This window comes from Sesamum indicum, linkage group LG8, assembly GCF_000512975.1.
Source record: "Sesamum indicum cultivar Zhongzhi No. 13 linkage group LG8, S_indicum_v1.0, whole genome shotgun sequence".
NCBI lineage: Eukaryota > Viridiplantae > Streptophyta > Magnoliopsida > Lamiales > Pedaliaceae > Sesamum > Sesamum indicum.
Window position 1 is genome coordinate 18,687,559 of NC_026152.1, and position 23,417 is coordinate 18,710,975.

Here is a 23,417-nt window from a genome sequence, read left to right on the forward strand (position 1 = left end):
GTGGGGGGGGGGGGTGAGAATTTGGGTCGCATGTATTGCGAATTTAGGGTTTGGGGCGGGTGTGCGGGTCCCATCTAAGGGGGCTGACGTGGATGGTAAAGACGTGAATGTGAAGAAAACTCGCGTTGCCACGTGACTTGTCAGGAGGATCTCGTCAAAACGAGAAGAACGTTAAAAAGCCGACTTTGCTTCCTTAATTACTGTCTTGCCCTTCTAAGCATACTTTTTCTTTCAAATTTTTCGTGGATTTTATTTTATTAAAATGTAGTTTAAAAATAAATCATCACAATGTCTGATTTTATTTTTAATCAAATAATGAAAATAATATTTCTTATTATTGCGTTGTTGCATCAAAACTTTATATTCTATATATTTATTTTTATCAATAATAAATATTTACAAATACTATTGAATATAATGCATATTACAACTACTGTAGATTTGTTTTTAGAATAAGAACATATAGAATATTAGTATCATGTCCCGTTTCACAATAATGAAACTGCAATTGGAATCAAAGTCCTATTTCTAAAATCAGTTTTTATTTTTTTTTACTTTTTTAAATAACTATCTACATTACAAATTAAAAGAAGAGGTTAAAATTAATTGATAAGATATTTAATATTGAAATGTATGTAAGTACAAAATTATTTATTTTTTAAACTAAATTTTATTATTCTTATTCCAATAAATTGATTTATCAAGAGAAAAAAAGAATAAATAATAAAGTTGATAAAATTTCATGAGTTGTTTATCTTTGAAGGTGTAATGAGCAATAAATTTGAATTTACGAAAACTTAAAAGGATAATAAAAAATATGGTTATATTATATTTGAAAATAGTCAAAGGACTATCAGAAAATGGATGAATTTTTTTTATATTAATTTTGAAATATATACAAATTATTACAAAGTGTAAATTTTACTGTACAATTATTAAACTATGTCGAGAATTTATAAAAATAAATTACTATAAATATCATGTCATAATGTCATATGTAGATAATTACTGCTTTACAATTCTCTCTCTATAGACATAATAAATAATATAGGAAAAGTCATAACATAGAGTTAATGTTGATTTTAATAGTGAGAATTTTAGTATCGGTCAAAAATTCTGTTACTACTATATACAAAATTATCTATTGACAATTTCAGAAAAATCTGAAAAGAATAAGAAGTTGAAAAATAGTATAGAAGTTTCTGCAAGGGCAGAAGAGGAAATCCACAAAACAAAGGCGCGTGGATTGCCGACAAGGTAACAGTGTTGGGGCCATTAGCAGCATTAGAAGACGACCAAGGTGAGGTAATATATAGGAGGGATTCACATTTGTTCCAGACCTTTTCATACTCTACCATTACCCCGAAACCCGTCTACGCGGAGAGAGTGAGAGAAAGCTTATACGCAGATCCAACTACTGAAATGGCCATCTGTTGCCGGAGAGGAGATCGGCTCCTCTTTGTGATTCGGTAAGCTCTCGAAGCTCTTATGTCGTGGTTGGAGTTTCTCTGTGAATCGTTTAAAGTCTCGAGTACCGAAGCGGCGAAATCTAGAAAGTAAGGGCAAATCGTTGACTTATTAGTCGCCGGCCGCCGTCCTCCAGTGAGGTGGGTGGAGGAGGAGGAGGAGAGTCGGAGGTGTTAGGTTTGGAGGCATGTGAGTTGCTGTTTGGAATGTGAATTTGGTGTGCATTTGAGGTTGCATGTGACCTCTGCCGCGTTCTCTGTGGAGCTGTGATGAATTATATTTCATGTGATTATTAATAGTTATTTGAAAATTCTAAATTAAGGTAAATTTATTTTTTTGGAAATATTTATATTTTAACAATTTATTTCGCAGAGTATGCACACAATTACAAACATCATGTTAATTGAAAAGGAATGTTTCAGTCATAGTGAAGAAAGTGGGATTCCTTTTGAATTGTGAATGCAATTGCATTAGCAGCGGGGTGGAAGTTGAGATGGTTCAAAGGTAAACATTACTCAAAAGTCAAGACACGTGTGTCGTATTTTAAATACCATCAACTTTAGCTTGAAATACAAGTAACAACAAATTCCCAAAGCCTCTAGTAATTAAATCATTATTTCTTTTATTTAAATATCTGTATGAAAAATAGAGTCTGGTAGTCTCGATTTGTATTATTTGATTTAAATTGTGCTTAATTCTTAATGCGTCGATGTTACGGTGAAGAGAAGATTATGTGCTGATAATTTTTCTGTTGAAATAGACAAATTGAATTGAACTCCTTTTCGATTTTCATTCAGCTATCAAATAAAATGAAAAAAGAGAATGATGGAATCCACGTTCGGCAATCGTCTCGATGGACATGGGCCCTTAACATGCTTCCTTGGGCAAATGGGCAGTCGTCTGTTCTAACCAGGAAACCTCGGTAATTAAGAAAATAGTAAAATAGTAATAATTAAGTATAGTAAAGCAGGGGGTGTTGCATAAAGCATATGATTTTTTTCCTAATTTTGTCTTTATTACTAAACTTTTGAGTTTACTCCATTTTATTTTAAATTCCGTTGCAATTTAAACTTACAAATGGTCGTGTGATGTGTTTTGAGGTACGAGGACTATTGCGGTGTATTCGAAATATAAAAAATTAATATAAACAAAAATGTATATATATATATATAAGATAATGAATAGATTTATAAACAATTAATTTAAAGCCATTAAAAATATTGCTTGTTATATCAAATTAAATATGACTTAGAAACAAAAAAAAATAAAATAAATGAACCTCAGATGCTTGGAGATTTGAATTTTTAAAAATAATTCCTCTCTTAATTGATTTAATTCATCAAGAATACTTTATGATGCTACATTTTTGTGTCAATTAATTTCAATACAAATTGCAATATCACGCGGTGTATGGTCATTTGTTTGGGTAAATATCCATTATAAGAATTACATTCATTAAATGCAGGAAATTTGATATCATTTTTCTTATTGTAATTTAATTGTTGCAATTAATAAAAAAAATAAAAAAGAAAATACAACCATTATGTTTAGTTTCATTTTTAACTTGTTTTGATGTATTTTATGAAAATATAGGGAGAAAAATAAAGATAAATAAGTATATATTACAGATAGTGTGTATGTTTGGATTTATTTTTGAAAATAATATAAAATAAGTACGGTATGTTTAATGTTATTTAGTAGGAGACAAAAATTATTATTCATTGTCAAATTATATTTGTTTTATATATATATTTATATATATTATGAGTATGTATATAATTTTTTTAGTCGTAGGGCCTATAATTAGTGTAGATTTATTTTGACAAAAAATAAATAAAACACTGTTTCAAAATATCACAAAAACTTCTAAAACAAATCAAGACAAATATTATCTATATTTTGGCCATATCATAGATAAATAAAATTGAAACTAAACATTATGAACATGCCTTGGGAAACAATCCACGGCGTGTTTGGTCGTCCGATATATATATATATATATATATGTACATCTAGAACATTCTGACCTGACGGTCATTCTCCCACCACTTCCTTTTTATTTTTATTTTTGTTTTACTTTTTAAGTCTCGCCAGATCAAGTGGAATTTCCTTTAATTGTATCCGCCTCCTCGCTGTCTGAAGCTCCTCTCCATAAACCCTAAACCCTAGCACAACCGCCTCAGAAGAAAGCAGAAAGGAAATTTCGAAGCAGCTATCTCATACTCTCGTGGAAATGGCGACTGCCGTTCTTCTCAGATCTGTCCGTCGCCGCGAATTTTCTTCCGCTCCTATTTCTGCTTTCAAAACCGTACGTCTCTGTTCCGGAACTTTTTTTTTCCCCCTGATTCATTGTTCTTTTCTTTTCTTGTTTTGGAGTGCTTGCGTGTGATATAGTGTGTTTTATTACTACTTAGGATAATATCTCCTAAATACTGATGTTCTTCTCCGGTAATCTAGCTGGATAATTTATTAATGATGTTTTTCATTTGCTGAATGTTTGAACACTTTGTTTTTCTGTTTAATGAAGTGTAAAATTCAGATCAACTGCCGCCTGAAGGGAGTGGTAATAAAAGTAGAAAAGAGAGGACAGTATGGTGTTCTTTTTTTTCTTCTTTCATCATTACTTTTTTTAAAGAAAAAATATTAGTTGATGAAGAGAGATAAAACAGTTATTCTCTGTGTTAGTACGACTCTGTTAAATTGTATTGTGGTTTTCACTATATGATGTATACCCAAATTCGTTGAGCAGATTGAAAACTTCTTCCTGTCAAGAGGCTGTTGTTTTATTCTCTTTACTTTCTTTTGCTTTATATGATGTGAGTTAGACACATTATTCTTGAATTATATGAAGCATCATTTGTCAAACTTACTACGAATCCATTGAAGCTCACCTATGACATCGATGAAGGGTTTTACATGTTATCTTAAGCCTTTGTGCTTTAATTAGTTTATTATTAATCACTTAAAGACAAATTTCCTGCTGTTACTGAATGCTATATTTTGTACTTCATACTCAGTTAACTGGAAACACCAAACCATCATGGGCTCTGGGCAACAAGTGGGCAGGTCTAGCCAGACCGTTCAGGTATATTTCCTGTTATAGTTTCATAAAGTTAGTTCCAAAACCACGGTTTTCTCATACTGAATGCACTTCCTTCTTGGTACAGCACAAAACCAGCTGGAAATGAAGTAATTGGTATTGACTTGGGTACTACAAACTCCTGCGTTGCTGTCATGGAGGGAAAGGTGCCACTTAGTTATTAAGTTGATAATTACTTTGTACTACTTGTTCCTGATTGGTTCACTCATGTGTAAAATGATTTTTTTGGTCAGAATCCAAAAGTTATTGAGAACTCTGAGGGTGCTCGGACGACTCCATCAGTGGTTGCATTCAGTCAAAAAGGAGAGCTTTTGGTTGGTACGCCAGCAAAGCGACAAGCTGTCACAAATCCAACCAACACAGTCTTTGGAACAAAACGCTTAATTGGTAGACGCTTTGATGACTCTCAGACGCAGAAGGAAATGAAGATGGTCCCTTACAAGATTGTTAGAGCTCCAAATGGGGATGCATGGGTTGAAGCAAATGGACAGCAGTACTCCCCAAGTCAAATTGGTGCTTTTGTTTTGACAAAGATGAAGGAAACTGCAGAGGCCTACCTTGGGAAGTCTGTGAACAAGGCTGTGATTACGGTTCCTGCTTATTTTAATGATGCTCAGAGGCAAGCCACCAAAGATGCTGGCAGAATAGCAGGCCTTGACGTACAAAGAATTATTAATGAGCCTACTGCTGCTGCGCTTTCCTATGGTTTGAACAATAAAGAAGGTCTTGTTGCTGTGTTTGATCTTGGAGGTGGAACTTTTGATATCTCTATTTTGGAGATATCAAATGGTGTTTTTGAGGTATAACATACTTATTGAGCAGTTTCAGCTATCCATGATTAGAGTTTGTTCTAGTTCCGTGAGCTGACTACGGTTTACCCTGCAGGTGAAAGCAACAAATGGTGACACATTTTTGGGAGGAGAGGACTTTGACAATGCTTTATTGGAATTTTTGGTGAGTGAATTCAAGAGAACGGAGGGAATTGATCTTTCCAAGGACAGGCTAGCTCTGCAGAGACTCCGAGAGGCAGCTGAGAAAGCAAAGATAGAGCTTTCTTCTACATCCCAGACTGAGATTAACTTGCCCTTTATCACCGCTGATGCATCTGGTGCAAAACATCTTAATATAACTTTGACAAGATCAAAGTTTGAGGCTCTGGTCAACCACTTAATTGAGAGGACTAAGGCCCCTTGCAAGAGTTGTCTGAAGGATGCTGGCATATCAACCAAGGAGGTCGATGAAGTGCTCCTTGTTGGAGGGATGACTCGCGTGCCGAAGGTTCAGGAAGTGGTTTCTGAGATCTTTGGCAAGTCCCCAAGCAAAGGGGTGAATCCAGATGAGGCGGTTGCTATGGGAGCTGCCATTCAGGGTGGTATACTCCGTGGTGATGTCAAAGAGTTGCTTCTCCTTGATGTCACTCCCCTCTCACTTGGTATTGAGACACTGGGAGGTATCTTTACCAGATTGATCAACAGAAATACCACAATTCCGACAAAGAAAAGCCAGGTGAGCCACTCATTTCATGCATGTCACTTTAGAACATTTTATGTGCAAACCTTAGATGTTTAAATTCTTATTTATCATTGTTATATTTTCAGACATTCTCAACAGCTGCTGACAACCAGACCCAGGTCGGCATCAAAGTACTTCAGGGTGAGCGTGAAATGGCTTCAGATAACAAACTCCTTGGTGAGTTTGAGCTTGTGGGTATCCCCCCAGCTCCTAGGGGCATGCCTCAGATAGAAGTGACATTTGATATTGATGCGAACGGAATTGTTACTGTCTCTGCAAAAGACAAGACCACTGGCAAAGAGCAGCAGATCACCATTCGGTCATCCGGTGGTTTATCAGAAGATGAGATCGAAAAGATGGTGAAGGAGGCCGAGTTGCATGCCCAAAAGGACCAAGAGAGGAAAGCATTGATAGATCTCAGGAACAATGCGGATACCACAATCTACAGTATTGAGAAGAGCTTAAATGAGTACAAGGACAAGATTCCAAGCGAAGTTGCATCAGAAATTGAGTCTGCTGTTTCAGATTTGAGAAATGCAATGACCACTGAGAATATTGATGATATCAAGGCTAAGCTTGACGCAGCGAACAAAGCTGTGTCAAAGATCGGACAGCACATGTCTGGCGGTTCTGGTGGTGGTTCCTCTGGAGGTTCTCAGGGTGGTGATCAGGCACCTGAGGCTGAGTATGGGGAGGTCAAGAAGTAGATGATTTATATTAGTTGCTGTTAACTGACAGCTAATTTTCACTTGTTTCAGTTGAGCTACAATGTTTTCTTGACAATCGCTTGTATCTACTTGGTAGCTTGGTTGTATTAAAAGCTCAAGGACTGGAAACTTCTGAAGGAGGGATTCTTGGTGGTAGAATTTTTGTATACCTTCTGTGGAATTGATTCATGCTTAAAGCTTTAATTGCTCTAATAAATTCCATACCGTGGAGCAGAAATTTGATCTGAATTCTGATTTGTATTCCTTCTCAGTGTATTTGCTATGTTTTTGATTGTGCTATGGGAAATAATCTGAAAGCAAACTTGGTTTCTGTTGTACGTTTGTTTGTATTTTGCAACAAGTTTGAAGAAGATAATGTGCTGAATTTTTGCCTTGTTACAATTACTAAACCATATTGGTCATAGACTAAGATGTATAGAGACTAGGGACGCCAACCTTTTCAACCATAAAGTCCTTTTAACTGATTAATACATTCTTATTATTTCATTTTCATAAGTATTAAATTACAGGGACCAAATAAAAAAAAATATTAAATTACAGGGGTCACAGCTATAAAAACAAAATCAAAGAGGGAGAACTGTAAAATGACAAAATCTTAGTGGATGTGCATATAATTTGCATAAACCTCAATGAATGTTTGTGCAATTTATATAAAGGATAATGTGAGGTTTATTTAATAGTCACTAATATTAAGGAGGTAGACGTAAATTTTCAAATTTCGAAGAATTTAAGCATAATTATAACAAATTTCAACAATCAAAAGGATTTATTTATTATTTCCTATTTGGGCCAAGTGGCAAGGCCTGTAACTCATGGGTTGGTTTTCCATAGCCCAACAAATCTAAGACCAAGTCATGCTGAGGCTAGGGCTGGCAACGTGGATGATCCACATAACCAAAAAGGGCGGGTCTCAACTCTCAACTACAGGATGGATCCAGAAAGATCGGATGTGGATCCGGAAGCGGACCCGAATAGAAATTAGATGTAGGTTTAAACTCGGTGCTAAACCTCAGCCTGCCTCCTTTTCTTCTCTCGCACTCGCATTGCTCGGTTTGAACCTCGGTGTTTGAGCTTCTCCTTCGCTTTCGCTCTTGTATTCCTCGTCTTCTTCTTCTTCTTCCTCTTCTTTCTCCTCGTTGCTTTTGCTAAACAGGTATGTGAAATTGTGTTGGTGCTTTGCTGTTATTTACTACTGTGTGTTGTGATTTTGGTTAATTTATGGAGTGTATATGGGCTAATCAGTCAGGTTTTGAGTTGAATACTATGAGTGTTCTTGTTTTCCTTCAAAGATGTAGTGGATGATCATGTTATTGTTTCTTCCGCAGATTATCATTCTTATTTGTGTTGGCGTCCATGGGTAGCAAGAAGAGAGAGTCCAGTTCTATGGAAGACTCTGGAGTAGAGCTCCTAAAAGACAAGCAGCAAGTGAACTCGGGCATTGAGAATGCTGGAGCAGAACCCTCGAATAAGAGGGTAAAAAAAGAGAAAAAGAAGAAGGATACTGAAATTCCTGAGAGTGAAAATCAGAATGATGCCAATGTAGCATCAACCTCCTCAATTTCTCACAACCCTTCCATGAATTCGATGGAAAGGAGAAAACAAAGGAAGATGCTGGATAAGGAAAGACATCGAGCAGAGACCATCAAAATCGAATCGGTACCTGAAAAAATGGACGTGGAATTAAAAAGTGATAACAATGAGAGGGGTAGTACCAGTAATAGTAGTAGCGGAATATTGCCTGAGTTCCACATTGGGGTTTTTAAGGATCTGGCCGCAGTTGAGGCAAGCATCAGGGAAGCAGCTGCCAAGGCATTGGCGACCGAGTTAAGGGAAGTTCAGAAAGCGTATGATAAGTTAGAGAACAAGGATGAGGTCGAAGATAAATCCAAACTGGAAGCAGAGAAGGATGACGGCTTGAATAACTGTGCTCCATCTGTGCGGTATGCTGTGCGGAGACTCATTCGTGGCGTGTCCTCATCGAGAGAGGTGGGTTTGTTGGTTTGTCTCTAACATAGTTCTGTAATTGATTGTCTTGCTATATCGTCAAGGGATAATCTTTTGGATGGTTGAATAGGTAGCAAATTCATCCCTGTTTTCCAATGACATCCGTGAGTGATGATGTTTCTAGTTTTTGAGTATTGAACAGTACCCAAATTTCTGACGGTTGAAGGACCAAGAATATTAAATGAATTGCTTTGCTGCTGAATTTGTTTTTTTATGTTTGCCTCTTGTTAATTTCCGACCATCATTGCTTTTGTAACTTTATGCAAAACCCAGATTTCTAGTGAAACCTGTTAATTGTAGGTTGGCCTTTCTCAGTTGTCCATTCATTTGAACATATTGGAACATAGAAAATAATGAATATATGGATACACTTTATCTTATGAATAGAAGCTTTATCATTGCGAATCTTGTTGAGTAATAAGACATAGACATCAACTTCCTTTATGCATAGGCTTAGTTTACTTATCATCTGCTTTTATAATTCTGCATGGGACATTAGATGATATTGTTTGATTGATGCAGACTTAGTTGTTATTACGTCGGTCACGGATAGGATGATGAGGTGTGATGCTTTCCACTTGCATGCAGCATGTTCTTAAAAATTTACATTCAGTTAGCATACGAAAAAACTTACAATACCATATTTGACCTCTTATACATTTCCACATTAAGTCCTTAGCAACGGTTCAAGTATATTACAATTATTAATACTGGAATCAGGAAATCTATTAGACAGTAGATATTTCTTAAATATTACTCCAGATCAACTCACAGTACTTGCCATTCAAGCTTCCATACAGGCCATAAGTTTCGAAGCTCTTCACCAGCTATTCTTTTGTCAGCTTATTTTATAATGTCTTCAAGTCTAATATTGTTTGAGACTTTGTGCTTGAGAAGAGAGCAATCCTGTGTCATTTATTGGATTGGTTTATCATCTTGTTGAATAGAAACTCACTGAAAATATGTTAGGAACAGACTATTATTAGAAGATTGTTCTCTCCAATTCTTTAGGCTTCCACTTTCCATGGTCGTATATGTTTGTTTATTGATTCCTGGGAAGATCTGGCTCTTGTTTTTTGTTGTTTAAATGTCACTATTCTGGTGTCATTTCTGAAAGACTCGTATGGATGTTTTACCATTATCCATATTATGTAGAGTCATGTGTTCATGGATATTCACAATTCAGCTACAAAATTTGCTATTTATTCTTGCATTTGAATTTCTTAATGTTAATTTTTTCATTCAAATTTTCTTGGCCTTCTGAAAGAAATTGCAGTATTTTAGGCTGCGATACATCCTGTTGGCACTATTACATAAACCCTGTTGGCACTATTACATATCTGTATCCATTGGGAACATCTTGAATTATGAGAAACAAACTCAGTACTTTGTCCCGTGTACACACATGTCTCTGTGAAGCATTTATGATCATAATTACTTTCAGTTTACAGATATTATTTTCTGAAGAATATCATTTGTCGGTCCCATGTTGCTAGATCATTCCTTTTCTTGTATCTGTAAGCATAGATCTCCTTGATAACCCATTCACTTTTACAGTGGGTTGTTTTAAAAATTTTCAAGGTTTTGGAATATCTTAAAAACACATGGATTATGAGTAATTTTCCTCTCATTTTTTTCTACTGCAGTGTGCAAGACAGGGATTTGCATTAGGTCTCACAATTTTGGTTGGCACAGTCCCTAGCATTAAGTTGGATTCATTGTTAAAGCTGATTATTAATTTGTTGGAGGTCTCTTCTTCCATGAAGGGTCAGGTGGGTGAATGTCTTTCAAGTTTGTAGTTAAAGTTTGAAATTGGTGTGTAAACATTTATCTCTTTGTATAGGAGGTTAGGGACTGCTTACTGGGTCGCTTATTTGCATATGGAGCTCTTGCAAGATCAGGAAAGATAACTGAAGAATGGATCGCAGATAATAATACTCCACTCATAAAAGAATTTACAAGTTGCCTTATTGCCCTTGCTGCTAAGAAGCGGTACTTACAAGAGCCTGCTGTTGTAGTCTTATTGGAAATGGTTGGAAAGGTAATCTAGCCTACTATCATTATCCAGCACATTCTTGTCCTTGACACCATCTATTTGGCGAATAAAATTCTTTTCGTTTTTTGTAGTCATTTAAATAATTTTAAGTTCTGATGGTCTGAATGATTTGGTCACACATTATAGAAAGCTGCGTATGCTCATCATCCCCTTGTAATTGTATCATATGGAATTCCTGCCATTTTGCCTTGCCTGTTGCCTTCTGTTCTCAATTCTGCTTGATGATGTGTTAAGTCAGAATTTATTACCCTTAATCTGAACATTGATCTACAATCTTGTTTAGTTGCCTGTTGAAGCACTGTCAAATCATATTCTTGAAGCACCAGGACTTCAGGAGTGGTTTGAAGGAGCAATTGAAGTTGGAAATCCAGACGCCTTACTTTTAGCCCTTAAAATACAAGAAAAAGTTAGTTTTGACTGTAAATGTGGGAAACTATTGCCTTCCCCCTATAGCAAGAGCGCTCTCTTCGCTGCTGATCATTTGTCCAATATAGCTGGTTGCTTAAAGGTGGTATTCATTTTTGTTTCTTACAGCTTTTGTCTTTGATCAAAGGATATTGTGATTTTTTGTTAATCTGTATGTCTTTATATTTCAGGAGTCCACCTTCTGTCAACCACGAGTACATAGTGTCTGGTCTGTTTTGGTTAGTAATCTCTTACCTGATGTTGTACAAGATTTAGATTCAGCATCAGGACTAATTTCCATCAAGAAGCACAAAAAAAGTCGCAAGTGTAGCCCAGCTGAAGAAGATATGGGGAGAAATCTTCAGCGCTTCTGTGAAATAATAATTGAAGGGTCACTTTTACCCTCATCTCATGATCGCAAAAAGTTAGCATTTGATGTATTGTTGCTTCTACTGCCAAAGCTTCCTGCTTCATGTGTGCATGTTGTATTGTCTTACAAGGTTGTTCAATGTTTAATGGATATACTTTCAACAAAAGATTCTTGGCTTTATAAAGTTGCACAACATTTTCTTAAAGAACTGTCAGAATGGGTAATGCACGATGATGTTCGGAGAGTGGAGGTAATTGTGGCTCTGCAAAGACACAGCAACGGGAAATTTGATTGCATCACCAGATCAAAGATAGTGAAGGATTTGATGACGGATTTTAAAACTGAGTCTGGTTGTATTCTATTCATTCAGAATTTGATCACCATGTTTCTGGATGAAGGCCATTCTTCGGAAGAACCTTCAGATCAGAGTCAAACAACAGATGATAATTCCGAGATAGGATCCGTTGAAGATAAGGATGCTGTTGGGATACTAGGAACTTCTGAATTCCTTAAGAGTTGGATCGTGGAATCTCTTCCCAATATTGCAAAGCATATTAAGCTTGATCAAGATGCGAGGTTCCGTGTGCAAAAAGAAGTCCTGAAGTTTCTGGCAGTTCAAGGTCTCTTTTCATCATCACTTGGGACTGAAATAACATCTTTTGAACTACAGGAAAAGTTTAGATGGCCAAAATCAGCCATTCCTAATGCTTTGTGCCAGATGTGTATTGAGCAGCTACAGTTATTGCTTGCAAATGCTCAGAAAGGAGAGGGACCTCATGCTGTGGCTAGTGGTGTTGAGGCAAATGATATTGGATCTTATTTTATGCGGTTTCTTAGTATATTATGCAACATTCCTTCAGTTTCTCTATCAAGGGCCCTAAATATTGATGATGAAAAAGCATTCAAGAAACTGCAGGCCATGGAAAGTCAACTATCAAGAGAGGTACTCTGCTCTTCTAATTTATATCATGAATTGATGGTGTGGCTGTTAATAGAAGATTATAAATAATTTGAGTTTTACACACATAGATTTGTGTATTTCTCATTCCTATTACTTTTCTCTCTTGACTTCCCGTTTTTTCCCTTACTTTGTGGTTTGGGTTGGGCTGGGAGTGTCTCCAACATGTGGCCTTCTCTTATTTTTCTAAATCAGTAACCGAAATTAGAGCTTGGGCACATTCCAGGACCTCGGTCAAATAGATTTTGATGCTCTGAACCCTTGTTTTTCTTCCTCATATTATCCTTGAGTATGCCTGTGACACTATTCTTAACAATTTTGGTTTCTCCAGGAACGCAATTGTGGTCTTAGCACGGATTCCAGTAAATTGCATGCTCTGAGGTATTTGCTCATCCAACTGCTGCTTCAACTCCTACTTCGACCTGGGGAATTCTTTGAAGCTGCCTCTGAACTTGTCGTGTGTTGTAAAAAAGCCTTTGGCTCTTCTGATCTTTTAGAGTCCTCTGGAGAAGATGAACCTGAAGGGGATGGTGTGCCTGAGTTAATGGACGTACTCGTTGACACAATGCTTTCTCTCTTGCCACAGTCATCAGCTCCCCTGCGATCTGCCATTGAGCAGGTAAGTAGAAGGAGACCGTTCTTAACTTTCTCCAGCTAACCGATACTTAGTAAATACTTTACACCTCTATCCCCTTAGTGTTTTACTTACTGAATGTTTCCACCTCCTTTCCTGAATATTTTGCTTGGTTGAGTCCATCAGAACATGTCAAATTTATAGCTGTAAGCATGAGAACATTCAACATGTCAAAGTGAAATGTGTTTTGTAAAGAGACTCAGAGTCATAGTTGTGCATGCAAACACATAATGTTGAGTAGAGTGGACCAAAATGGTGCTGTGGAAAAGCAGCAAAATCTGAAAGGAGCTTTGGGGTTCAGCATATGAGAAGTTTTGATGCTAGTTAAGGGAAGTATAGATCTATTTGTTCTGCCGACAGCATATTTTGATTCGACCAAGAAAATATAGAAGCTCAACTGATAATGGATTTGATTCTAAAGAGGGGACAAAAAGCTCATTGAACGCCAGGGTTGTGGGTTTTTTAAGAGCGGTGCGAGAAATTGGATTAGCAGTTGGTTTAATTTCTCAAGGTCAATGCTTTTAGTGCTGTAAATATGAGAGTGGTAAAAGCAAAATCAAATTATTTATATACATGGCTGAATGCAAAGAGTAGAAACTCGAGTCTTATTAGGAATAAGCTTTTCACATATTCTTTGTCTAGTAAATTGCAATTGTGGTGGAAGGATGCGACTGCATAACAATGCTGGTTACTTGTTGGGAAAGTATTGATATTATGGTGATCATATTTTTTTGCAAAATTGGATTCTCTTGCTCTCCCTTTTCTGCTTTGCTTGACCATGCACTGATTCATTTTGCTGTGCCATTTTTCTTAGGAGTGACTGATAGGTTTTCTATCTGAATAGGTTTTCAAATATTTTTGTAATGATATCACTGAAGATGGGTTACTACGGATGCTGCGGGTCATAAAAAAAGATTTAAAGCCAGCTCGACACCAGAATACAGATAGTGAAGATGAAGACGCTGAAGATGATCTTCTTGGTGTTGAAGAAGCAGAGGAATCTGATGAGGCCGAGACAGGTGAAACTGTTGAGAGCGATGAGCAGACAGATGATTCTGAGGCAGTTGTGGGAGTTGATGCAGTTACTGCTGAACTACCAGAGGCCTCTGATGATGATTCTGATGAGGGAATGGATGATGATGCAATGTTTCGAATGGATACCTATCTCGCACGAATATTCAGGGAAAAGAAGAACCAAGCTGGAGGTGAAACTGCCCATTCACAGCTTGTGCTCTTTAAGCTTCGTGTTCTGTCTTTGCTGGAGATTTACCTACATGAAAATCCAGGCAAGTTTGATAACGAATATGCTTGTGCTGTTTGCCTTGGCCTCTTCTCATCAATTCCTTTTTCTTTTAAGTTTTGGATCTACTCTTTAGAGCTCACCAAGCTTTCATCATTTTTTCTCTTTGGCTGTTCACTTAAAGATGTGGATTCTTTTTGGTTGGAGTATCATTTGATTTACGTCCAGTCTTCTCTAGACTCTAGGTTTCTACCTGTCTTACATGAATGTTTCTTTTAGTAAAAAAGTTGACTCTGTTTATCACCTATGCACAGGTAAACCACAGGTACTGAAAGTATTCTCGAACCTGGCTCAAGCATTTGCTAATCCACAAACATCAGAAGGAAGTGAGCAGCTTGGTCAGCGGATATGGGGAATTATACAAAAGAAGATATTTAAAGCTAAGGACTATCCAAGAGGTGAGTCAGTGCAGCTTGCAGTACTTGAATCCCTCCTGGAAAAGTACTTGAAGTTGGCAGCAAAGCCATTCAAGAGAAAGAAATCTGCTTCTAATCCATCAAAGAAGAAACAATCTGCATCCTGGAATCGGCACAAAATGATCAATTCACTTGCTCAAAGTTCAACATTTTGGATTCTAAAGATCATTGATGCAAGAAACTTCTCAGAGTCTGAACTGCAGAAGGTTTGTGATATATTCCAGAATGCCTTAGTGGCCTACTTTGATAGCAAAAAATCTCAAATGAAATGCGAGTTTCTGAAGGAAATATTTAAACGGCGACCTTGGATTGGTCAACACCTCTTTGGGTTCCTTTTGGAGAAATGTGGTAGTGCCAAATCACAGTTCCGGCAAGTTGAAGCCCTTGAATTGGTGACTGAAATACTAAAATCTCACATTTCTTCCACTACTGATGAAAGTGCAGAAGATGCACAAAAGGTGATGTTGAAAAACCATCTTCCAAAGCTATGCGATTTGGTCAAGCACTTAGTGATCAATATGCCTGAAAAGCAGACCAGAAGAGCTGATGTGCGTAAATTCTGTGGCAAGGTATTCCAGATTTTGACAACTTATAATCTGACCTCTGGTTTTCTTAAAACTTTAGAACCAGATGGTCGCGCTGCCTGTGAATCCCAACTTGGCGACATATTTCTTGCTCTGAAGAAGCGGGTAGATTAACATACTGTTTTTCTTCTGCTGGACAAGCTCTGTTTGGGGCATTCGTGGAACTCTTGTTTGAAGCTTTCAGGTGTAAAATGATCAGAGGCAAGTTCGATCCTTCTCCATTGACCTCATAAGATGTTTCTCCTGTTGGGATTTTATTTGTTAAGGTATTGGAGTATTTGTTGAGCCTTTTCATCTGCAGCTCTCTGTTCTCTTCAAAGTGTTAATGGCGAACAAGGCATCATCATCCATTGCAATCAACATGCTATAGGGACCAGCACAATTTTGAGTAAAATTATAGTGTATGTCTTTTCTTCTAGTGACATTTTTACGGTTTGACTTTGTATGAATAGTTCTCTTCTTCTGTGGCACTAGACACATTCATTTTTGTTTTACCTAGTAATTTTTGTATTAAGTTCTGCCATCTCCTGCCTCCCTCCACTTGCACACACGCTATTTCGTGGCAGTTCATTGTGATATTTTAGATGTTTGTTTTGACGGAGACCAGACTTGACATTATTCATTACCCACAACACAAGCACATAACCTTAGACAAGTGCTGCAGGGAATTTTAGTAATAATACACACTTATTATTATTATTATGCTTAATTGATCAGAAGCTTTTGGCTGATTTTCTTTGACTAGGGATGTGGGAAGTTACGTAAGTCATGAGATCAGAATTTGATGAGATTATAAGGTAAAGCACTATCATAGAATCATTTTGTTTGAGGATGATTTTCGTATATGTTGATTCTCCTGAGTAACTATTGAAACTTCGTTATTGATCGAAATCATTATTTTGAAATCACTAATATAAGCAGAATTATACACGAGTAGGCACATCGTTGCGAAGAGAAGCCCTGAATAAAATGAACAAAATATAAAGTCAAGAACACAGGACAGAGTAGCACTACCTCCTAGGGTAGAATTAGAGTCGGACACAAGTTCGTTAAACTTGGATGTTTTTTCAGCACAACTTGGTGAAGCATACGAGGAACTAGTTATAAGCGTTCTTGAATCAATATCAACGTCATGTAAGATTAGTATCATATTCATGTTCCACTTTGTCCAACTTTATCCTCAACATACGCATGATGCTACACGAGAAAATCGTGGTTGTGTCATCTCAAAATCAAAATTTATGCCCAGTATCTTTACTATTTTAGCGATGGGGAAGGAGGTGGTGTCATCTCATTGCCCTAACTTTAACCATTTGAGTAAGTCAGTCGCACTCCAGGAAATATGACAGTTTGATTGGGGGATAAAATGTGCTGGGTGCTTTATAATTTAAACTTCTTCGACATTTTTTATTGAATAAAAAGAGTTGTTGATAGAGAGTAAAAGTTTGTCCAGAAAAGGTGTAACGGATGATCTGATCTAGGAAACAAGTAAAAACCCCTCCATTCACACAAAGAGAATGGCACCTGCACCCGCACACCAAGTTTGGCTTTGCGTTGTAAATGATGTGCCAACTTGTCACAACTAAACATAACGAATATCTCTCCATCACTGCTTCCTCCCAACCAAAGAAAAGATATCTGACATGTGGGCCAAAGACAATTAAAAACGTTAGTTAAAGATCGGCCCCTTTCGGCATATGAATTGCTTAACCTGGAAAAATCAATCTTGCGCTGCACAACTACACTAATCAAACAAAGGGCTATTTTCCCTATTGAACAAAGCAGATCCCCAGAACCCTTCCACCCTCCGGGGAACCGTGTTTGCATATCCTGAATTGAAGAGATAATAATAACACCAAATGAAAGGGAAATCACATGGCATGCATATGATTGAGGTGATGCCTTTTCCGTTTTCTTTTTGCCGCTGGAATCCACCAAAATCCTGACTGGCAAACCCTATCGCCCCCATGTGCCTTGTTTTTCTCTTCCGTTGGCAGCATAAACCAGTGCTGCTCGTCTTTTTGCAGGCTTGCCTTTGGTGCCTGTCTAGATTGCCACGCACACTGTGCTAACAATCTTGACGCGATAAAGAAAACTGGAAAGAAGACCGATCACAATATCGCACAGCCCAAGATCTTTTTCATTTAGAATTTCAACTACTTTTTGTTCTAAAACTGTACAGGGCTTAGGCTATCTATCTACATTCTCCTAGCTACACTTGATTTCAAGTGATAAACTTGCCAAATTCTGATATATTTGCCCCCTATCATCTGATGCATTCTTACATATAGATTATCAGACTTCTACAGTCACCGTTAACCCGGTGCACAGGATGGATTGTCATGGCCACCCTCTGCAAAAGAGGATCGCCAGCTTCAGGAGAAAGAAAAGTGACATTGGAAAGGAAAACAAACCACTTACTATACCTCATCAATGGACCTCCTTATATATTGAAACAACATAAGGGACCCAGGTCGACAGTCCATCATCAATACTCAAACCATAGAAGGTTGCTGAAATAATGTCAGGACTGTGCATCATCTGCATCCGAGTCGCTCCCAGTTGAACTCCCTGAATCAGAATCTGTAAAAAGGAAGAAGCTCAAACTACTTGGCATCATGTGAACATTGCCCCTGGCAATAACAAGTAACAATTCCTCAACAAAGTGTAGAAACGCAAGAGTCAGTATCAATACCACTGGAGGAAGACGAATCACTACTTGAGCTGCCAGAGCTGCTCGAGCTACTGCTGGCATTACCATGACCAACAGGATCATGATCATGACCGCCGCCACCCCCTCCACCCATCCCATCATCCTTCTCAATCTCCACAGGAGGAAAGCTTGTTGCTGGCATATCATCATCAATATCTACCTCTTCATCATCGTTCTCCTTTGATTTCTTTCCAGAGTCATCATTTTTATCACTCATTGAACCCTATACAACATACCAACACGGATAATTAATTCTTCAGAAAATACTGTTAAGAAAATTTAGGAACTAGAATGAGGAATAAATTACAGCAATAAAATATTACCATATCAGCATCAGCCATGGAACTGGTAGCGGCAACTCCACCCGCTGGATTGATGTTCATCAACAATGCTTGCCGCTTAGTCTTACTCACCATTTTCTTCCAATTGGTCACGAAGCGATCCAGCTCCCAAAGCGTCTCTGTATCAAGGGCCTCAATGTCGAGCTCAATTTCATCACCATCCTGAGCCAAATGCTCATTTCTTTTCCTTATAATCTGTACCAATTGAGGCATTTTTTCTTGAGGTAAACTCTGTAACCCAATTCCAAGCTTCTGTTTCTCCTCCATACTCATTTCCCTCTTATTTGGATCCTTCGCTCTTGGCTTTGGCAGCTTCACCGCTCCTCCTCTCCCAGCCTTCTGTTCCTTAGATGGCAGAGCAGGAGCTCTCACTGGAGAAGGGGGCAATTCTTCTGGCAACAACGGCTGTTGATTCGTTGAAGGGGGAGGAGGATGCGATGGTGTTGAAGCACTAGAGTGAGCTGGCATTGGTGTTACCATTCTATCAGGCTTCTTGAACACCTGTGGAGAAGGAACAGGGCTTACTTTCGGCTTTGCCTTCTTGGCCCTCACAGGAGAGGCAGCATTCCGATCATTATGATTATTCCAGGAACTACCCTGCAACTCATCAAGGCCACGAAACTGCGAATCTTCAATAGCCCTAGACTCACGAAATTCCCTCTCTCTCCGCTGTCCTGCGAACTTGTCAATCTTCTCCTGTATTGGCCTAAATAATTCCTCAAATCGGGCCAACATCTGCTCTGCCATCCCATTAACAGGATCGGTCTTAGGGTTGTATAACAACGCATTGTTAAAAGTCAACCTCATGTCAGCTGCAAATTCAATAGGGGTTGGATAGAAATTCTTGGCAAGATTCGCTTTAACAGTACCCAGATCCATGGGACGCTTCACAATCAAATGATAATCGTGAAGACCCAAGGCCACGGCATCCACGGGCATCTTGAAAATATACCCATACTTGTGCTTTATTAATTTGGCGACAATTTTACTGCATTCCTTCAGCAAACCCTCAAAACTGGCGGAGTCTAAATTTCCATTCTCGTAGGCATTGCTAATTTTCTTGGGAGCAGATCCAACCGCCGAGATGGGCCTCTTGTTTCCAGGAAATTTCTTTAATTTCGGTTGAGATCTAGGGTTTTCGACAATGTTGAATTGACCGGATTCAATCCGATCTCGTAAATCACGGATCTGCTGGAGCTCTGCAGACAATCGTTTCCGGAGCTCGAACAGCTCCGATTTCGTGTACGAGGCAACGTTGAAGGTCAAGTAGCTGCCATAATTGCCAGCGTTACGGCTCGTGGATGTCTGGTTGAAAGAATAGGCGTCATCGGAGGCTGTCTGCGTGACGGCTGGGGAATCAACCTTGTTCTGATAACGACCAACGACGCCGTTCGCGGTGGGGTGATGGAATTGCTTTTGCTTTTTCTTGGGATTAGGGTTAGGGTTCCCATTTAGGTGAGGGTTGGAGTAAGTAGTCTTTCCCATGTGGCCCCAGCCGGAGTCATTCTGGCTTGCTAACACAGCAGACGCCATAAACAGGAGCGTCGGCGGCGCTCAGCTCCGGCGAATCTACGGCAGCAATTTTCCCCAAAAAACATGTATCAATTACCCGGGGGTCTTTCTTCGGTCTGGAAACCCCTCTCGAATTGCGATTACTGAAGATGAAGAAACAATTGTGGGCTATTATTATAATTAATCGGCCCAAAAAGAAGGCGAAAACGATGAAAACCTAACGTGGGTGGGAAAGGGTATTAGGGTTTGGAGTTTGAGCGAAGAATGAGAAGGCAGGGGGTGCATCTTAAAGGCACTGAGATCTGCCCGGTGAAAATTCGGGCAGTTTCTGGGCCGTCGATCAATGAAGGAACCATGATCGAAGGGCGGACGTGAGTTTGTTTGCTGGCTGGGTGAGTTGATCGAAACATCTGTCATCGACGGTGTGGATCATGCTTCACAGACACGTGGCTGATTCAACAGCGTCCGATGAAAGGAAGAATTGGAAGGACGCCAGGCGTTAGGGTTTGGGGCGGAGGCTGACGTGGATGGTAAAGACGTGAATTTGAAGAGAAGTTGCAATGCCACGTGACGTGTCAGGAGGATCTCGTTCTCGTTAGACGACTTTGGTTGCTAAATTACTGTCTTGTCCTTCAAGTCTTGGGAAATTTTTATTTTGTTCGACATCAAAACTTGAAGGAAACATAATTTGGTTTCCCTTCAAAAAGTTTTTTCTGGAAAATATTTACTTATTTTTTAAGTTTAAACAAAAATTATTTACTAAAACCTCACAAAACCAAATACCAAAAAAACCCATATTACTTATTATCCCAGCCGTTTTTGTGTGTATATAATAAAAAAAATATTTTAAAATATTTTGTAAATAAAAACAAATTATATAGGTCAAAAAATAATAAATTAAGAAATAACATAAAATTAATTATAACATAAAATTTTAAAAAAATTAGATAAATTAATTATTTTATCAATTAAATAATATTTTTTATTTTATAATAAATTTATGTGGGGTTGTTACTAACCACTATTTTATAGTATAAATGGCTTTTTTTAAAAAAAATATTTATAATTATTATGGCACGTCATTCTTACGTACATATAATAAAATGATCTTTTATATTTTTAAATATAATATAGTAAGAGTAAATTATCTAAAATGAAACATTAGATTAAAAAGAGAAAAAAACTAATATAGATATTATATATCATAGAAAGAAAAAGAAAAAATAAATAGAAAAAAAAAAGGTGAAAAGGTGGGCCAAGGGCAGAAGAGGGATTTACACTAAAAAAGTTTATATAAATTGGGGCCACAAGCAACAATTATTATTATTATTATTATCTATTAGAAGACAAGCAAAGTGAGGTAATATATAAGTGGGATTCACATTTCAACCAATCCTTTCTATGCATTGCTCTCTCTTCTACACAGAGGGGAAAGGAGTTGAGGTTAAACGCAGATCCAGCTGTCGGTCGCCGGAGAGGTATTTTGCGGCTTCTTTGATCCGGGTAATCTGTTGATAATTGCTTGATGTGGTTGGAGTTCTTCTGTAGATTATTCTAGATCTCGGGTAGCAGGGCGGCGGAATCTAGAAAGTGATGAAGGCTCCTTGACTTATCAGCCGCCGTATGAAGGGGGCGGGGAAGTGAGTTGTGGCTGGAAATGTGAATTTGAGGGTTATATGTGGCCAAGTAGTAAATTAAGTTTCTTATACAGAGGTTTGCAATTCTTTGAAAATTCTGGATTTTTTAACAGAAATTTGTTTTCTGGATTTCTAGTCCCGAGTATGCAGAATCATATTTTAATTAAAAGGAAATGAATCAGTCACGAGTCTGTACTGCACAGTTGTTGTTGTTGTTGTTATTAAAGTAAATATGATATGATGTGTTTGGGGATGGAAAGTGGGATTTCTTTATTGAGCTGTTATTGTTGAAGGGCAATTGCAGCAGGTAAAAGTGGGGGTGGTTTAAGGGCAAACATCGCCCAAAAGTCAAGAAACGTGTCTCCTCATTATTTAAATATATCTACATATCTCAGCTTTTGCATGAATCAATAACATGAAAATTTCTCTTTTTCTCCATCAATAAGTACTAAGCAAGTTGGATTTTAAGTTTATTATTTAACTTTGAAGCTTTTTTCTTTTTTTTTTTCTTGGATTTTCAAGTTGTATTCAAACTTATAACTTATACTTATCAGGAACAAAGTGTCACTATTGAACTACTTGATCGTTTATTTATTGTTTAACAGTGAACTTAGTTTCAAGTTCGACTTCTTGAGGGGATATGTAATGTCTACAAGCATACTTTCTCTGCAGGTTTTAGTTTGAAATATTTCTAATCAATCGTGAATTAACCATATGATAATATATTTATTATGTAACCATTGTATAATTTGAGGAAAGTAGTTACATTTGTTCTGTAATAGTGGGGCGATTCGGTCGAATTCAATCTAAATAAAAATATTTTTCATGGCAGCTCTAAATTTATAAAGAGTTTCATTTAGTCTTTTTACCAACTAACCTCTTTTGATATTATTTTGGGACTTACATTAGCTATCAACTATCTATTTATTACCAACCCCTTTAACTTCATCAATTGCATATAACGTACATTGAAGCAACCTTATCTTTGACAAACATTTTTTGGGTGTAACTGCATCATCAAAGTTGTGTGTTGAAAACATCATAGGATAACACATTCCAAGTGTTTGGAATAGGACACAATTTCTCCAGTTTAGTGAACTCGTAGATGTACGTATCTGTTATCTTCTTTTTTTTCGTAAAGGCACGCCATAGAGTTGATTGGACTATCACCATCTCTGTTTCTTGTGCAAATTAAGACAAGTACTACCTATGCTCCACCCTCAATGTAAGGGAAGTGGAGACTTCCGTAGATGGGACTGCAAGAAAGCTTTTATAAGTGAAATAACATATAACATACAACATACGCGTGAGTGAAATATCCATATGTGGCATAGATGTATTGTGAAAGATCGAAAAAGCCATCCTCAACTGGCAGTTTCTCCAGTCTTAGTGATACAAAGTGCATGAAACTTTCTCTAATTAATGGTTCCTTTAACTACAAGGGACAAATGTAATTTACTAAGCATGTAATCAATTGGTTGGCATATACGCAAAAATGAGCATTTTGCATTTTGTAGCTTTTCAGTATACATGATATATTTACTAATCACATGACCAATCACATGATATATTTACTAATCACATGAGAAATATATTACGCTTACAAAATCATTCACATGAAGAATATATTACACTTACAAAAACATTAATTTGGTTGGAAGGACCTTATTCGAGTAAGAA

The 23,417-nt window shown here is 37.5% G+C and overlaps 3 protein-coding genes and 1 long non-coding RNA gene across 5 annotated transcripts; 3 read left to right on the forward strand and 1 right to left on the reverse strand.

Annotated features, from left to right (window-relative positions):
• Positions 1,301-2,581, forward strand: LOC105169309. Its single transcript, XR_002287588.1, has 3 exons — positions 1,301-1,752; positions 1,840-1,971; positions 2,265-2,581. It is a non-coding gene; the product is annotated as an uncharacterized LOC105169309 (long non-coding RNA).
• On the forward strand, positions 3,545-7,050 carry LOC105169310 (heat shock 70 kDa protein, mitochondrial). Its single transcript, XM_011089683.2, has 6 exons — positions 3,545-3,775; positions 4,485-4,552; positions 4,635-4,713; positions 4,801-5,367; positions 5,453-6,073; positions 6,166-7,050. The coding sequence occupies exons 1-6, from the start codon at positions 3,701-3,703 to the stop codon at positions 6,784-6,786; spliced, it is 2,031 nt and encodes a 676-aa protein (XP_011087985.1). The 5' UTR covers positions 3,545-3,700; the 3' UTR covers positions 6,787-7,050.
• On the forward strand, positions 7,914-16,048 carry LOC105169311 (myb-binding protein 1A-like protein; the record flags this gene model as incomplete). The annotated part of the gene is given in 9 exon segments (XM_011089685.2): positions 7,914-7,960; positions 8,133-8,793; positions 10,458-10,583; positions 10,655-10,852; positions 11,151-11,375; positions 11,464-12,585; positions 12,932-13,219; positions 14,079-14,520; positions 14,789-16,048. Coding segments are annotated over 8 exon segments (3,894 nt in total). The 3' UTR covers positions 15,649-16,048.
• LOC105169312 (transcription factor GTE7-like) lies at positions 17,003-20,353 on the reverse strand. Of its 2 annotated transcripts, XR_848430.2 has the most exons (4): positions 18,571-20,353; positions 18,230-18,470; positions 17,961-18,117; positions 17,003-17,887 (listed from the first exon to the last, which is right to left on the reverse strand). XR_848430.2 is itself a non-coding variant. In XM_011089686.2 (3 exons), the coding sequence occupies exons 1-3, from the start codon at positions 20,119-20,121 to the stop codon at positions 18,059-18,061; spliced, it is 1,851 nt and encodes a 616-aa protein (XP_011087988.1). In that variant the 5' UTR covers positions 20,122-20,353; the 3' UTR covers positions 17,013-18,058. The 2 variants fall into 2 exon arrangements, 1 of the variants encoding a protein (XP_011087988.1); XM_011089686.2 differs by having other exon boundaries at positions 17,013-18,117.